Consider the following 14,031-nt stretch of genomic DNA (forward strand, 5'->3'; position numbering starts at 1 on the left):
TAGTAGACCATTAAATATCTCTTGTTTTCAATGATATATATCACCAACGAGTGCTTTTTAGGGGTCAACATGATACCAATAACAATACACATAAACATAAATAACAATAACAATCAACATAGGATAAAAACTAATGATCTCCCTAAACTTCCAATTGATGGTTAATGTATCTTTGATTATTGAAAGAAAAATCTTATTTTGAGTTAAAAAATAAGATTAAACTAATGCTGATAATATACTTCGTGATTGTGATTGTGTTTTTAAGCAATACCCATAAGCTCCGTTAGAGTTTGGACCACCATTTAAAAGAACATCAAAGATGTCACCTATGTTCAAAGTGAATGGAATATTTAGCTACAAGAAATCTATAGGATCCAAATGTGACAAATCTATAACACTTGGAACATTCAAAGAAGGAGATTTAGAAATAGTAGTAGAAAACACTCCCACTTGCATGAGAAACAACATGTGGAATACCAAATAAACAGCATGACTCGTGTCCAACCTAGGAAAAAGTAAAAGATAACAAAAATTGGAGGACACCAAACAACCTTTTATTACAAACTTTTTAATACAAAAAATTACAAAACAGTTAAACCTCACCAAACAACACTTTATTATTCAGTTTGACGTGTTGATGGTTGCAGCTCAAGAGGAAGCGGCTTTGAAATATGAGTAGAATTGAAGACTTTAGTTTTGTGTTTTTGTCCCTAAATACCTTGTTCTTAAGGTTTGATAATAGTAAGCATAACATCCATATCATGGATCTAATTAAGTGATAGAAAACAACCAAACATATAATCCAAACTAATGTGTGAATAGGTTTGATGATGTTAGCGTACCCACCCGAAAACTTATGGTTTGAAGTTATTTCATAGAGAGCACCCACATATGCCACGGCCAAAGTCATGAGGGTTGTGCACATGAAAATTGCCAATGATGAAAATTGCCACGCAATGATTTGAAATGTATGATAGGGTTAGCCTAAAATAGACTTCCAAGTAGACCTAGAGCTGACTGTTATAATACCGATTGGATAACTGTTACCACAACTAATAATTGCCACATCGTATCTTGCATCCAACTACCTTCATATCCATTGTAGGTAAAAGAAATTGATAATTTGTTTTACACCCTTTATTAGGACTTTGTCTTGATTGAATAAGGACTCTTCAACTTGAGTTTTATGTGTTTTGTTTGCTTCTTTCTCTCTCAGTTCACTTGTAGTTGTAGCTGTTTCAGGATGAAATGACATCGTAATGATAAATAATTTTGTCACAGAATTATTGAATTTTAAAAAGATAAAGTCAATAGTGCAATCCCAATATTTATAATGGATAATAAAAAAATAACTTTTATCAATAGAATATCTTTTAATGTCATGGAGCGAATTGAATTTGGCCTCCGTGGTTACAACCAATCATTGCTAAATTTAGCCTATTGGAGGTATCTATAACTCATCACACTGCCATCATAATAATACCTTAGCCCAACTAAAAAAAATGAATAGGAAATGATGAAACACCTTGGCAATGAGGATTTTTCTTATGGTTAGGTTTATTGTTTTCAATGATATATATCACCAATGAGTTCTTTTTAGGGGGAAGTGTGATACCAATAAGAATACCCATAAACATTAACAACATAACAATAAAACTCAACATAAGATAAAAACTAATGATCACCCTAAACTTCCAATTTTTTGGCTGATGTAGCTTTGATTATTGAAAGAAAATCTTATTTTGAGTTAAAAAAAGATTAAACTAATGATGATTTTTGACAAAAATTGTTAACTCATTTTTAACAAAAATTGTAAAATTATGTTACAAAATTTTTAAAAAATGTTTAGCAGAAATTGTTACATTATGTTTAACAAAGATTGTCAAATTATGTGTAACAAAAAATTGTTAAATTATGTTTAACAAAAATTTTTATTTAGTAAAATTCATCAAACATAATTTCACCCATAGGATTTTTAGCGTATAGGTTTTATTAATGTGAGTAGTGCTTATTCAAGATAAGATATCTTTTAATTACAATTCTTTGTTTCTAGGGAAGACCCTTTGATTCCAACCACATTGCCTTTCTACATAAGTTTATTCATTTATTTTTTGTGTTTGAAATATGTATTTTTATTATTTGTGGCTGCACCTAATAATTTACTTAGGTTGCCTACATATCCTTGGCAGGGATCAAGCCAATTCATAGTTCTTATATTTGAGGTTTTAGATTTAAAATCTTCAAATAAGATTTTGTCCAACTTCCTTTCAAAAAAAAAAAAAAAAAGATTTTGTCCAATTTAAATGAGGGACATTTAAGTCTAATACTTAGTGTTTAATTAAGCATTGACTTAATTTTATTTTTTTGGGGTGAGATAATTGATTTTAATCTCAAGGATAAGTACCTCATTGGTGCGGTGGTCACTCTACAAGTATATATACTTGTGGGGTATGGAGGCCAAGTGTCGGGGTTCAAGTCTACAGGAGGGAACTTCACACACATATACACTTAGATTAGGCTATAGTAGAAATTCTATCTTGTATCAAAAAATCTCAAGGGTAAGTGAAGGACTATGTTTTTATGGAAATTGAACCAAAGATTCTCTTTCTAAGAAGTTGAATGTCTAAGCAAATTTCCCTTTCTTTCATTTGCTTCTTTGTAGGAATTTTAATAAACAATGATGTTTTGATTGAGGTTTCAAATTTAATTAAGGGAAAGAAAACTCATTTAAAGCAATTTTATTTTTTTGAACGTGTTTTAGGAATTGGGAATTGAAAATTTTCCTCAAATCAATTTTATGGTCATTTTATTTTGGGAATTAGAAACTCCAATTTTGGTTAAGAAATTAGGAATTCCAAAGAATTAGTCATATTGGAATTTGAAGAGATTAGAAACCTCACTCTATTTAAAATAATTTTGGGATTCAAGGACACCATTGAAGCATATTATTTTAAATTGATGGAGTGAAGAATTCCAAATTGTTTTAATGGTGGAGTCAATGACTCCATTAAAATTTGGTAGAGTTGAAGACTCTAATATTTAAATTGGTGGAGTCAAGGAGTACACTGAACTAATTCATAAGGTAGAGTCAAGGACTCCATTAATGTATTTGATTTGGTAGAGTCAATGACTCTAATTGAGATTTTGTACAGTCAAGGACTCTAAAATTTGAATTGGTGGAGTCAAGGACTCTATTGATGTATTTAATTTAGTAGAATTAAGGACTCCATTGATGTATTTAATTTGATAGAGTCAAGGACTTTAACTAAGATTTGGTAGAGTCAAAGACTCTAATTGAGATTTGGAAGAGTCAAGGACTCTAAAATTTGAATTGGTAGAGTTAAGAACTCCATTGATGTATTTGATTTGGTAGAGTCAAGAAAACATTGAACCAAAACTTGAGAGAATTTTTATTTGGTAATTCTCAAACAAGATCTACAAGTCGAAGAATTGTATTTAAAGCTTCATTTATGGAGCTAGGAAGTCCTTATGAAACCTGACCCTATTTGTTTTACCAAACAAAAATTCAGATTTGAGGAAGAGGAAGAGAGAGATTTTGGTTATGTCAAGGACTTTAGTTAAGAAAACATTGAACCAAAACTTAAGAGAATTTTTATTTGGTAATTTTCAAACAGGATCTACGAGTTAGGGAATCGTATTTAAAGCTTCATATATGAAGTTAAGAACTCCTCATAAAACCTAGCCCTATTTGTTTTACTAAACAAAAATTCAGTTTTGAGGAAGAGGGAGAGAGAGAGAGAGATTTAGAGAAGAAAGTGACTGATAATATCCCATATACAAATCTATTGCTGATGTTGCGTGTTCCTCCTTCACTTGATGTTGCTCCCTATCTTTGTCCATGTCTCTCTTCTTTTTCTTTTTTCTCTTTGTGTTTTTGCTATGTGTTTTTCTTTTGTGTGTGCTTGCTCAATATTTTCTATGCCTCCTCTCTTTCTTTTCAGTTCTCTCACTTTATGGAGAAGTTGCAAAGAAACCATTCCTTTTGTTTTCTCTCAACTAATCAATTCATGGAGCAGTTTGCGTCAGTTTCACTTCAGTAGTTCTTAATTTCATGTTAAATCGTGCCCCACTATTTAGCTTTTTGCTCTTTTTTTGTTTGTTCCATGTCTTTAAGTTCCCTATTTTTCGTTTGTGTCATCTCCGCTTTTCAACTTTTCAGATTTACTTTATTTTTTTTTAATTTTTTTTTTTGTGGCGATCCCACCATCAAGTTTTTCCTTGTTTTCTGATTGTGCCATCCCACTTTTCAGGATTTTGTTTGTTTTGTTTCTATATTTTTCTTTTCATAGGTACTAGGCAGTAAACCTCTTTGAGATCATTTTTATTATTTTTTTAAACTCACGTGGTCTTTTTTTAATATATGTTAATCACCTTTTTCTAGATGATCATACACTTGGTCTTATCCTATTGTTTTGTCCGCAGCATTATTGTCAGTGCTGTTTATGTTGCCGTGTAAGTGTATGTACCTATGACACTCTCTATGACAATTTTTTTTTATAGTTTCAACAATGATAATATACTTCATTATGATTTTGTTTTTAAGCAATACCCATAAGCTTCAATCAAAATGATATTTCAAATAAAAATGAATAATAAAGATTCAATGTGAGTTTAATTCCAATATAACCCACAACAAACCACTCCTACTAATAGAACTGCCCTTTGCCGCACCAAGCTGACTGTCGTAGAGCACCACCATAGGTCTCTGGCGTTGTAGTTGGCAACATTTTTTGAATACTGACATCAGTATGTGCGGCGAGCGGTGGTGAGTTGCCACCGATGAGAATCGCACCGCACCGCTTATATAATGTATGTGTGTTTTTCAATGGGATAGAGAGCTCAAAGAATGATGTGGGATGTGGAAGCGTCAAGAAGTAGAATACATCTACCTCTAGAAAACAAGAAACAAAACACATTTGCTACTGAAAATGACCTCAAATCTACGAGGGTTCCTCAAATCCATGAGGGTTCCTTGAATCCACAAGGAGATCTCTATAATCTCGACCTCAAGATCTTTCTTTATAATAGGGTATTCATTAATCTCTTCCAAAATCTTGATTTCAGGTTTTTCTTCTATAACAAGGCCTTCATTAATTTCCTCAAAAATCTCTATATTTTCTTCTTTGACTTCTACATATTCTTCAAGAAAAGTATTTTCTTCAACATGTAATTCTTTTCTTAGTGGTAGAATATATAGTTCTTTAAAATAGTTCAAGGGTGAACTTCTTGGTCAATAACAATCTTGTATTATATACGACAAGATTTCTTCACAATCTAAAGGATAAAATTTGATAGCAAGCATATTTTTCATCTTTGGCCATGAACGAATTTTGTCTTTACCTTGTCAGATTCTATCAAATTGTACTCATTCCAACCAACATAAGGCATACTCACTAAGTTTATATAAAGCAAGTCCAACTTTTCTTTCATAATAAATATTCTCAAATTCAAATAAATCCTCTAGATCAAGTAACCAATCAAGAAAATCTTCTATATAAAAATAACTATTAAAACTTGCAATTCTTCTATAAGATCTATATGAAATTTGCTCACCAATTGGTTACCCGTGAGTTATATCTCCGCGACAGTTATCCTTATTGTTTCCAAGTTCCAATGACGGCATCCTAGCAAAGATATTTGTGAGTGCTAGCTGTACGTCACGTAATACTTGCTAAGTTTTGTAGACATCGCATTTTGTACCCCTTACAACTCGAGCCCATATTCCCCAACGATGCTCGAACTCTAAGGCCCAAGGACAATTTAGAGCCCAATCAGATATCAAATTGACTTGAGGAGTGTTAAAATGAAAAATATAACTTTCTAAATGAGCAAAAATCAATTTTTAGAAATAAAATGACCAAAGTGGCCCTCGGCCTGCGTACGTGAGCCAATGCATGCGTACACAAGCATATTCCTGCATACATAAGCATATTCCTGCGTACGCAGCTAGGGTTTCAGAAGCATAAAAAATGCAAGTTTTTTGTAATAATGATTAAGGTTTGAAACGAATCTCACATCGTCTAGGAGCTGCTCCAAACCCCATTTTTTCAATTATAAAAAACTTTACATGGTATATTTTCAAAACACATAAAAATCCCATGAGAAAAACCTAAAATTCACTAGAAAATAATGAATCAAAAGGGAGTTTTTTTACAAAACACCCTCAAGTCAATTTTATTTGATTGAGACCTTTTGTGACCCTAATCCTTTTAGTTTAACGTTGCTAATCACTTTCTTATTGGTTTGTGAATAGATTTGACTGAGAGGAATGGTCAAAATCAAGCTTGGAAAGCTTTTGTGTGAGGTATCTAGTCTATACCTTTCTCTTTCTTTTTCTTTCACTTTCTGTCTTTAAATCCTCTTGCTTGCCTTTTCGTTTGTTAGAATATGTTTTAATATGCCTTTCTAGGTTAGGTTTAAGTTTTTGTTTGCTTAAAATGCGTGTTAGGTTGTTAGATTTGTTGTTTTAAATTTTTGCTCTGTTTCTGTGTTTTTAGGTCTTCTAGGCAAGGATTTGCGTACGCACGATCGAGCCTACGCACGAAGGCTTGATTCTGTGTACGCAGACTTGTTCTAGTGTGCGTGATGCCATTGCCCAGAAACCCTAAATAAAAAACTTGTAAATTATTCTTCAAATTTGAAGTCTACAATAATAGGCACAGTGTAGCATCTAGTCAACACATTTTGAAGTCTAAGCCGACAATTTTCAATGGGGTCCCTCTTATTTAAAATATTGAATGAATAATATTTACATTTTGATAATTTCCTTTTCATTTAAGAATCTATTTTTGATTGCTTTTTGAGAAGTGAGATTACTGCTAACTATGTTTTTTTTTTTTTTTTTAAGTTTATTTACTTATCATTTGAAAATATCTCAAATTCACTTAATCTTTCTTGTAACATAGTCGATCTCACTTAGGATTTTATCAATTTTAATTTTAGATCATTTCTTTCTGTGTATGCAAAAGTAAATGTATGTTCAATTAATATTTTAAAAGCCATAAACGCATTAGAAAGAGAATCTAGCCTTTTAACATAACTTGATATGTTATATATTGAACTATTTTCTATCTATACCTATTTATAATTTTAATTCTAAAATAAATCTAAAAAATCTGAATAAGAATAAATATAATGTTTAAGATGGTCAATGTCTCTCTTGGCAATATTGGACTTATACATTGAGCAATTGATTAGTAATGAATTTGTCTGCAAAACATTACTTTTGATAGACTTAGAAAGAAAGAGTAAAATTTTTAAGAGGTTGAAAATTTTGACACTCTTAAACTATCACAAACATAGTAAAAATATATTCATAGAATGCATAGCTGAAAGCTCAATAATGTAAATGACTAGAGCTAGTTTAGATCCCCTATTTTAATTGCAGGTTGATTAATCTTAATCTAAACACACTTAATGCGGAATATATGTGATTAGCAAATTAATTAATCGAAGCATTAAAACAATTGCATGGATGAGTATATAAGTGCAAGGAAAATATGTAAAGGCCAGTAGGGAAAAGAGACTCAAACCCAAGATAACACGGCGATGTGTTATCGAAGAGGAAAATCGAAGAACTTGGTGTAAAAACCTCTTCACGGCCTTCCAAGTCGAAATGATCCATTAGTGAATAAGTTGGAGTATAAGGATACCAAAAAGACCCTCCATGTTTAATCTATCCAAAGTACTTGAACCCTCTAAGGTCTAGCTACCAATAGACTTCTTAGAGTCTTGTCTTCACTAGCTTCCCGAATCCCACAGTACTGCCTGATTGCACTGCCAAGCCTCAACGGCTTATTTTTGGCAAATACCCAATACTTCCCAAGTTCCAAAACACTCTCTACACTCTGAATAGGTGTGGGTTGTCTTTGGGTACAAATCTCCTCTTAAATTATGACAATTGGAGAAAGAAGGAAAAGAGATTACAAGGATTTATTTCTTGAGGAAGAGTAACTCTCTCTAACAAGGTGGGTGTTGTAGAAACCTTTATAAGATTTTCTTCTGAATAGCCTACTTACAATTTTGTGGGTAGTGAGGGTATATATAATGTGGGTGAAGGGTATCAGAATCACACTTTAAATCATCTAGGCAAAGAGTTTTGCAGATCATTCATGAGTTGGCCAAGCTACGAGATGACTTGCGAAATACAACCTGGCAAAAGACTGTTCAACTTTCAGCATGTACTTCTCATGTGACCTTTCGCGGGTTGTCCACTCAAGAGTCAGTTGTGAGCAAGTCACAAGATCAGTTGTTTTGAGCAATCTTCACCAACTTAATACTAAAGCCATTACATATAAATTCCACAAAATACAAGGAAATAAATTAATGCAATTTCAACACTTTTTGTCATAGAATAAAACCAACATAAATGTTATGTGAAAAGTCATAACTTAACAATCTCAAACCCGTCCCACTTAATAATTGTGTCATGACCCTTCTATTAAAAAACAACTAGTTAATAAACTGGTCATGTTGAGTTGACACGACATAATCCAATTGACACACTAAATAAACTGTTCGTGTTGAGTTGACACGAATGTGACACCACCCATTTCAACTCGCCTAATATGAAATAGGCATGGTTGACACATATTCATTTCATTTAACCTGCTTCAAAAAGGCAACTTATTAATATTGTTATAAATTTAATAAACAACAAATTTAAAAAGAACTCATAACATCTAACCACCTATTAAGCGTACAATTCGAAAGTTAATAATACCATCAAATATGTAAAAGTTAAGGCACATTGCCCAAAAGTTCAAAGTAATATTAAAGTACTTAATAAATACTAAGTCCATAATGTTGTACCATCCATTTAGAAATAAGTTATTTACATCTTAAAAGAAGTATATACATTTCAACCCAAATTTAAATAACATAGTTTAACAAAAATATATTATCTATAGAACTCGCCAAATGCTAAGTATCAATGTTGAAAGATTTGGAGCAACCACTAAACTGATCATAACAATGATTATGAGTATCATTTCTTTAGGGTTTGTAAATTTTCAACTTACAATTATATCACTTATAAGTTTTTGTAATTACTCACTTTTTTTAAATTAAAAAAATAGGTTGGATAAAAGGTACTTGGCAATTTTTTTTAATTGAATATTTATTTGTCATATGAGTTAAACAGGAGTGTTAAATGGATCATTTTAGATTGACACAAATAAATTAGCATGTCAATTGTGGATTATGCTGGTTAACCCACTTATGACACGTTTTTTATCATGTCACTTTTGAATTGACTTGTTTATGATCTAAACCAACTAAGGCACAACCTAAATTTGTAAAAACTTGTGTCATGTTCACAAGTTGTGTTAAACATCGAAAACTCTTGATAGTCACTCTGTGGTGTACCTTGATAAGGGAGGGGAATTATTTTCCCTTGAAAACTTTTGAAATATTGGGAACTACCACATAGGTACCTGCAGGTAATTACTCACAAAGCATTTGATTAGATAATTAACTAGATTCTCATAACGTTTCTCAAAAAAAAAAAAAAAAGATTCTCACAATTGAGGCATTAATTTAGATTCTAAATTGAAATTGAAGGATATAAGTGGCTACCTGGTAACATTGTCAGCTTAGTTTAACTAGGTGCTTCAACAAGCATTTCTTTATGGTACTTGGGAGTGCCTCTATTCTCAGGTAAATTGAGTGCTTAAGATTGTACCCCCTTAATTGAAAAGGTTACGTCAATGATTCTTCATGCGTTGCTAAGAAGCTTTCATTTGAATGAAGAATTCAACTCATTCATTCTGTTTTGAACATTATTTAGGTACATTGGGACAACGTCTTCATTTTTCCTAAAAAGGTCATTAAAATATATAACAGAATTATCTGCAGAAGGGAAATGGTAAGTGAAATCTTATGGCATATTAGAATTATATAGTTAAATGTAATAGGTTAAAATTTTGGGATAATCGGTAATTCAAAAAAACCAAAGTGGCTTGAAAGCTTGTCTCTGTGCCTTAAAAAGATAGGCGCCTGCTGGTGGGGGGAGGGGGGGGGGGGGGGTGTGGTTAGGCCTTAAAGGGGATGGCATTTTTATGGAATGTTGTAAATATAAGTTATGTTTTTAGAGTTGCTTACGATGCAGACAGTAGTCTAGATTTATAGTGGTTAGATGAGATGGGGGCTGAGAAGAGCATTATCAAAGCCAGAAGATGGCAGATCAAAGCTTGAGTGGAAGCCAAAGGCAACTTCATTAGTTCAGTTGCAAATAGAGATTTAAGTTGTAGTTGGTGGGGTTGGATATGTTTGGTCAATATGTGATGGAAGTCATGAAGCCAATCCCTGCAGATGACTCTGCTGAGGCAAGGTAAACTACAGATTATGATCAGAAGTTATTAACTCAAGACCAGTATCTGCTGATTTGGTTAACTGAATTGGAGCTATGTCCATATGCTAGCAAGTTTTGTTTTACATACACTTCATTCCTTGGACTAAAACTCAACAACTGAGCATCACCAGAATAGCCTTTGCATCAGTCCCCACAGCTTTAAATTCTTTATGTATGGCCAGTTAATCAAATTTCTCCTTTTTGATCAAAGGGTAACATTTTATTAACAGAACAAAAGAAATTAAAGAAGGGTTCCAAAAAAAACCAGAAACAAGCAGCAAAAGAAAGCTACAACCAAATAATAACAATTAACAGCTAAGCCGATTTAACTATACAATCGACTCCCACTAATCAGCTTGCTACCAGCTAAACAACCAAAAGGACCCCTAAGGAAAAGGAAATTTACTCAGATCAAAGAGAGGAAATGGGTTATTCTATCCATTACACAGAATTCCATTGAAGAGATAGCACTTCACTTTCCTGCAAACCATTGCTCCGTATCTTACATCATTCTTGATCATACAAACAAGAACTTCCTCTGCAAGGAGCTTACCATTATGAACACAAACATCCTTTGAGCCAAAATAAGGCACAGAACAGCTGCCATAGTTAGTTTGCAGCGATTAATTTTAAAGCATGAATTATATGACAAGTAAAAACAAACTCAATAATTACTATTTCAATTTTACTCGAGTTGTTCAAATATGGCCTTATTCAACAATCTGTTATCAGAGACTCTAAATGTAAAATTGACAAATTATTACTCCTGAGAGAGCCATCTCTGCAAGTGCAGTAGTACATGGTCAAGTGAAAAGCTTTTTAAGCATATTACAATTACAAATCAACTACAGATGTACACACGCATGCTCATGTACAAATACACAGATACACCATATGAATCAACTAAAATGAACTAGGGAATACATAGAAATAGAAGAATTTGACAAGTACAAGCAATCTGAAACATAAACTGCACAAATTCAATCTCATTTTTCTATTCAGCGAGAGCTGTTTAAGTATCCACATTTAGCATTTGAGACAACATTCACATATCGCATAGCATTATTTTGAATGAACAAATCATCAAAGCACTAGTAGTACAGAGAGAGCCAAAACAACCAGACTTGCTACTTAACCAAAAAAGATAACTATAAAAAAGAAACAACTGACTAACAGCATAGTCAGCCATAGGTCCTTGCAGCTCATAAGAGCAGATTATCATCTATATCTTGTTCGCTCTCTGATTATCTTCAACCCGACATATCTGTGAAAATAAACAAACTAATTGGTCAATCTATTCCAAAAGCATTTTACTGTGAACTAAATTTAGAACATTCACTTACCGTCCAAGCATCAATAGAGTAGCCTGAGGATTTGTCCCTGGTGATACACCAAATGTTGAACCATCAACAATTCTGAGAGCATCAATGCCAAAGACCCGGAAATCACCATCAACCACCTTCCCCACGACACAGCCCCCATGGTAGTGCCATATGGTGCTAACTGTGCGGCGGCAGAAATCTTCCATGAGATGATTGTCAGCTTGATCAACAGGCAATGCAGGTCCCACAAACCTGAAATCATGACCACCAAACCAGTTCCTAACCTTGAAATCCTCCATGGATCGGCTCCTCAGAATATCTCCAATCTTGCGTGTGCCATTCACACAGCGTTGAAGGTCCACTGGATTGCTAAAGTAATTGAATCGAACGATTGGATTCACCCGGACATCTGTTGAAGCTAGTCTCAGTGATCCACTTGAAAGTGGTCCAATAATCTTTTCCATGAGAGTAGCCACAGTGAGATACAGAGGTGAGGATGGTGTCCAAATGAAAATGGAGCGAGCAGGGGATATGAAAGGGATAACATTGGAAGCTGCTTCAATATAAGCTCCTGATTCTGTAATGCCAACCACCTGAATCAGTGAGTGCTCCAATGGAATTGGAGCCACAATTGAGACACCACTCCGCGGATTATCAAAAAGGAACTGCCCAACAAAGGGAAGATGGTGAGCAACCGGAATTCCCCAAGAAGATAGATAAGGCCGTGGACCAATGCCACTCAACAGCAGTAGCTGTGGACTTCCAATGGCACCAGCAGAGAGAATCACCTCACCATGTTCACGTACTATTGCATGGTGATACCTCCCTGTATGATCACGATAAACAACTCCAATTGCTGATAGCCTTGACCCCATGTAAGGTGAAGATGTAGCCAGTAGTATCCTTTCCACATTTGCATACACAGCAACCTTAATATTGAAAGGTCTTGCATAGTTCAAAAGATTAGCAGCACTGTATCTCTTCCCTGTACTATCAAAAGTAGAACCTCCAATCTTGGTTCCCACCGAGTGATCCAAACTAAACCCAATATAAGGATCAACACCAGCTTCCAATAACCCATCTCGAACTGCAGATTGCCAATTCTTGAGCTCTGGTCTAAACACAATAGCCCTCTCAACCCACTCATAGGATTGGTTCACAACCCTAAGATCCCAATTCACTCCTGATTTCTTATAAAAATCATCATCAGCTCGGCTATAAAACCCAGCATTTATTGCACTGCTGCCACCAAGAACCCGTCCACGGGCATTTTCAACGCCGTCTTCTGATGTGAAGGATTGGGCAGGGGAGTTATATGTGTCAGCTTCCATGAGTGTAGCCAAGAAACCTTCTTGGGACATTAAATTGGTTTCGCCGTGAGGAACTCCGCCTCGTTCTAGCACTAGTACTTTATAAGAATGAGATAGTGTTGCAGCCAAGGGGCAGCCAGCTGTGCCGCCTCCAACAATGATGTAATCATAGTAGTCTTCGGAGGGGAACTCGGTAGCATTGGACACAAACTTGAGGTAACTTGGGTCTATAACAAGATAGGCAACAAAGAAACAGTGTTGGGCACAATTTTTGTAGATGTTATCAGATATTAATTCCTTCCCTTTTCTTGAACTTTCTCATCAACCAAACTCAAAGAATGAATGAAGAAATTAAAGAAATGGGTTTTAGAGAATCTGTTGTTCTTAATAAACTTAAAGCATAACAAAAGAAAATCTTGAATGATTTTGCCAAATAGTGATATTTACGCTCCGTTAACTACAGAATTGCAATTTCTACTCATTTCTTGCACTTTCTCAACAACCAAACGGATTGAACATATGAAGAAAAGAAATGGGCTCTTTGAAAGATTGGGGTTTGAGAAACATAAACAAGAATAATACATGAAAATCCCATCATGGGTCTTTTGTTTTAACTTCAATAAAGCCACATAGTTGTGTCAATTTTAGCAGAATAGAGCACAGAGAGGCATAGCCACTGTTTGGTTTCTGAGAAAAAGCAGAAGTTTTTAGCATTTTCAGTTGCATATCTTCTCTTTTCTTTCCTAAAACTACTAAGCAATTGCTGAGAAAAAGAAAAAAAAGAAAGTAAAAGATGGAAAGAAAAAAGGTTTCACCTTGGTGAGACTGTGGTGGTCGTGGTGGCCGTGGTGGCCGTGGCATAGCATAAGAAACGACGGGGCCTATGAACATCAAGAACGCAAAGTACTGTAGCCAAAAGCAAATGGATCTCGCCATTGTTGTGCTTTCTTTAGTGTTTCTTGGAGGAGAGAGCGAGAGAGAGAGAGAGAGAGAGAGAGAGGAACTACCAACAACAAGGAGTAGAGGG

At 34.2% G+C, this 14,031-nt stretch overlaps 1 protein-coding gene across 1 annotated transcript; it reads right to left on the reverse strand.

The window, feature by feature from the left end:
* Positions 1-11,331: 11,331 nt before the first annotated feature.
* On the reverse strand, positions 11,332-14,031 carry LOC142636869 ((R)-mandelonitrile lyase-like). The gene is made up of 3 exons (XM_075811158.1): positions 13,820-14,031; positions 11,716-13,231; positions 11,332-11,636 (listed from the first exon to the last, which is right to left on the reverse strand). Exons 1-3 carry the CDS (start codon positions 13,938-13,940, stop codon positions 11,591-11,593), a joined length of 1,683 nt encoding a protein of 560 aa, XP_075667273.1. The 5' UTR covers positions 13,941-14,031; the 3' UTR covers positions 11,332-11,590.

The sequence above is a fragment of the Castanea sativa genome, chromosome 5, assembly GCF_040712315.1.
Source record: "Castanea sativa cultivar Marrone di Chiusa Pesio chromosome 5, ASM4071231v1".
Classification (NCBI taxonomy): domain Eukaryota; kingdom Viridiplantae; phylum Streptophyta; class Magnoliopsida; order Fagales; family Fagaceae; genus Castanea; species Castanea sativa.

Coding starts and splice junctions, on each gene's coding strand:
- LOC142636869 (XM_075811158.1), bottom strand. CDS start 13,940: ATGGCGAGATCCATTTGCTTTTGGCTACAGTACTTTGCGTTCTTGATG. Junction 13,232..13,819: donor ACCACCACAGTCTCACCAAG/GTGAAACCTTTT, acceptor ATCTTGTTATAG/ACCCAAGTTACCTCAAGTTT. Junction 11,637..11,715: donor ACTCTATTGATGCTTGGACG/GTAAGTGAATGT, acceptor TTATTTTCACAG/ATATGTCGGGTTGAAGATAA.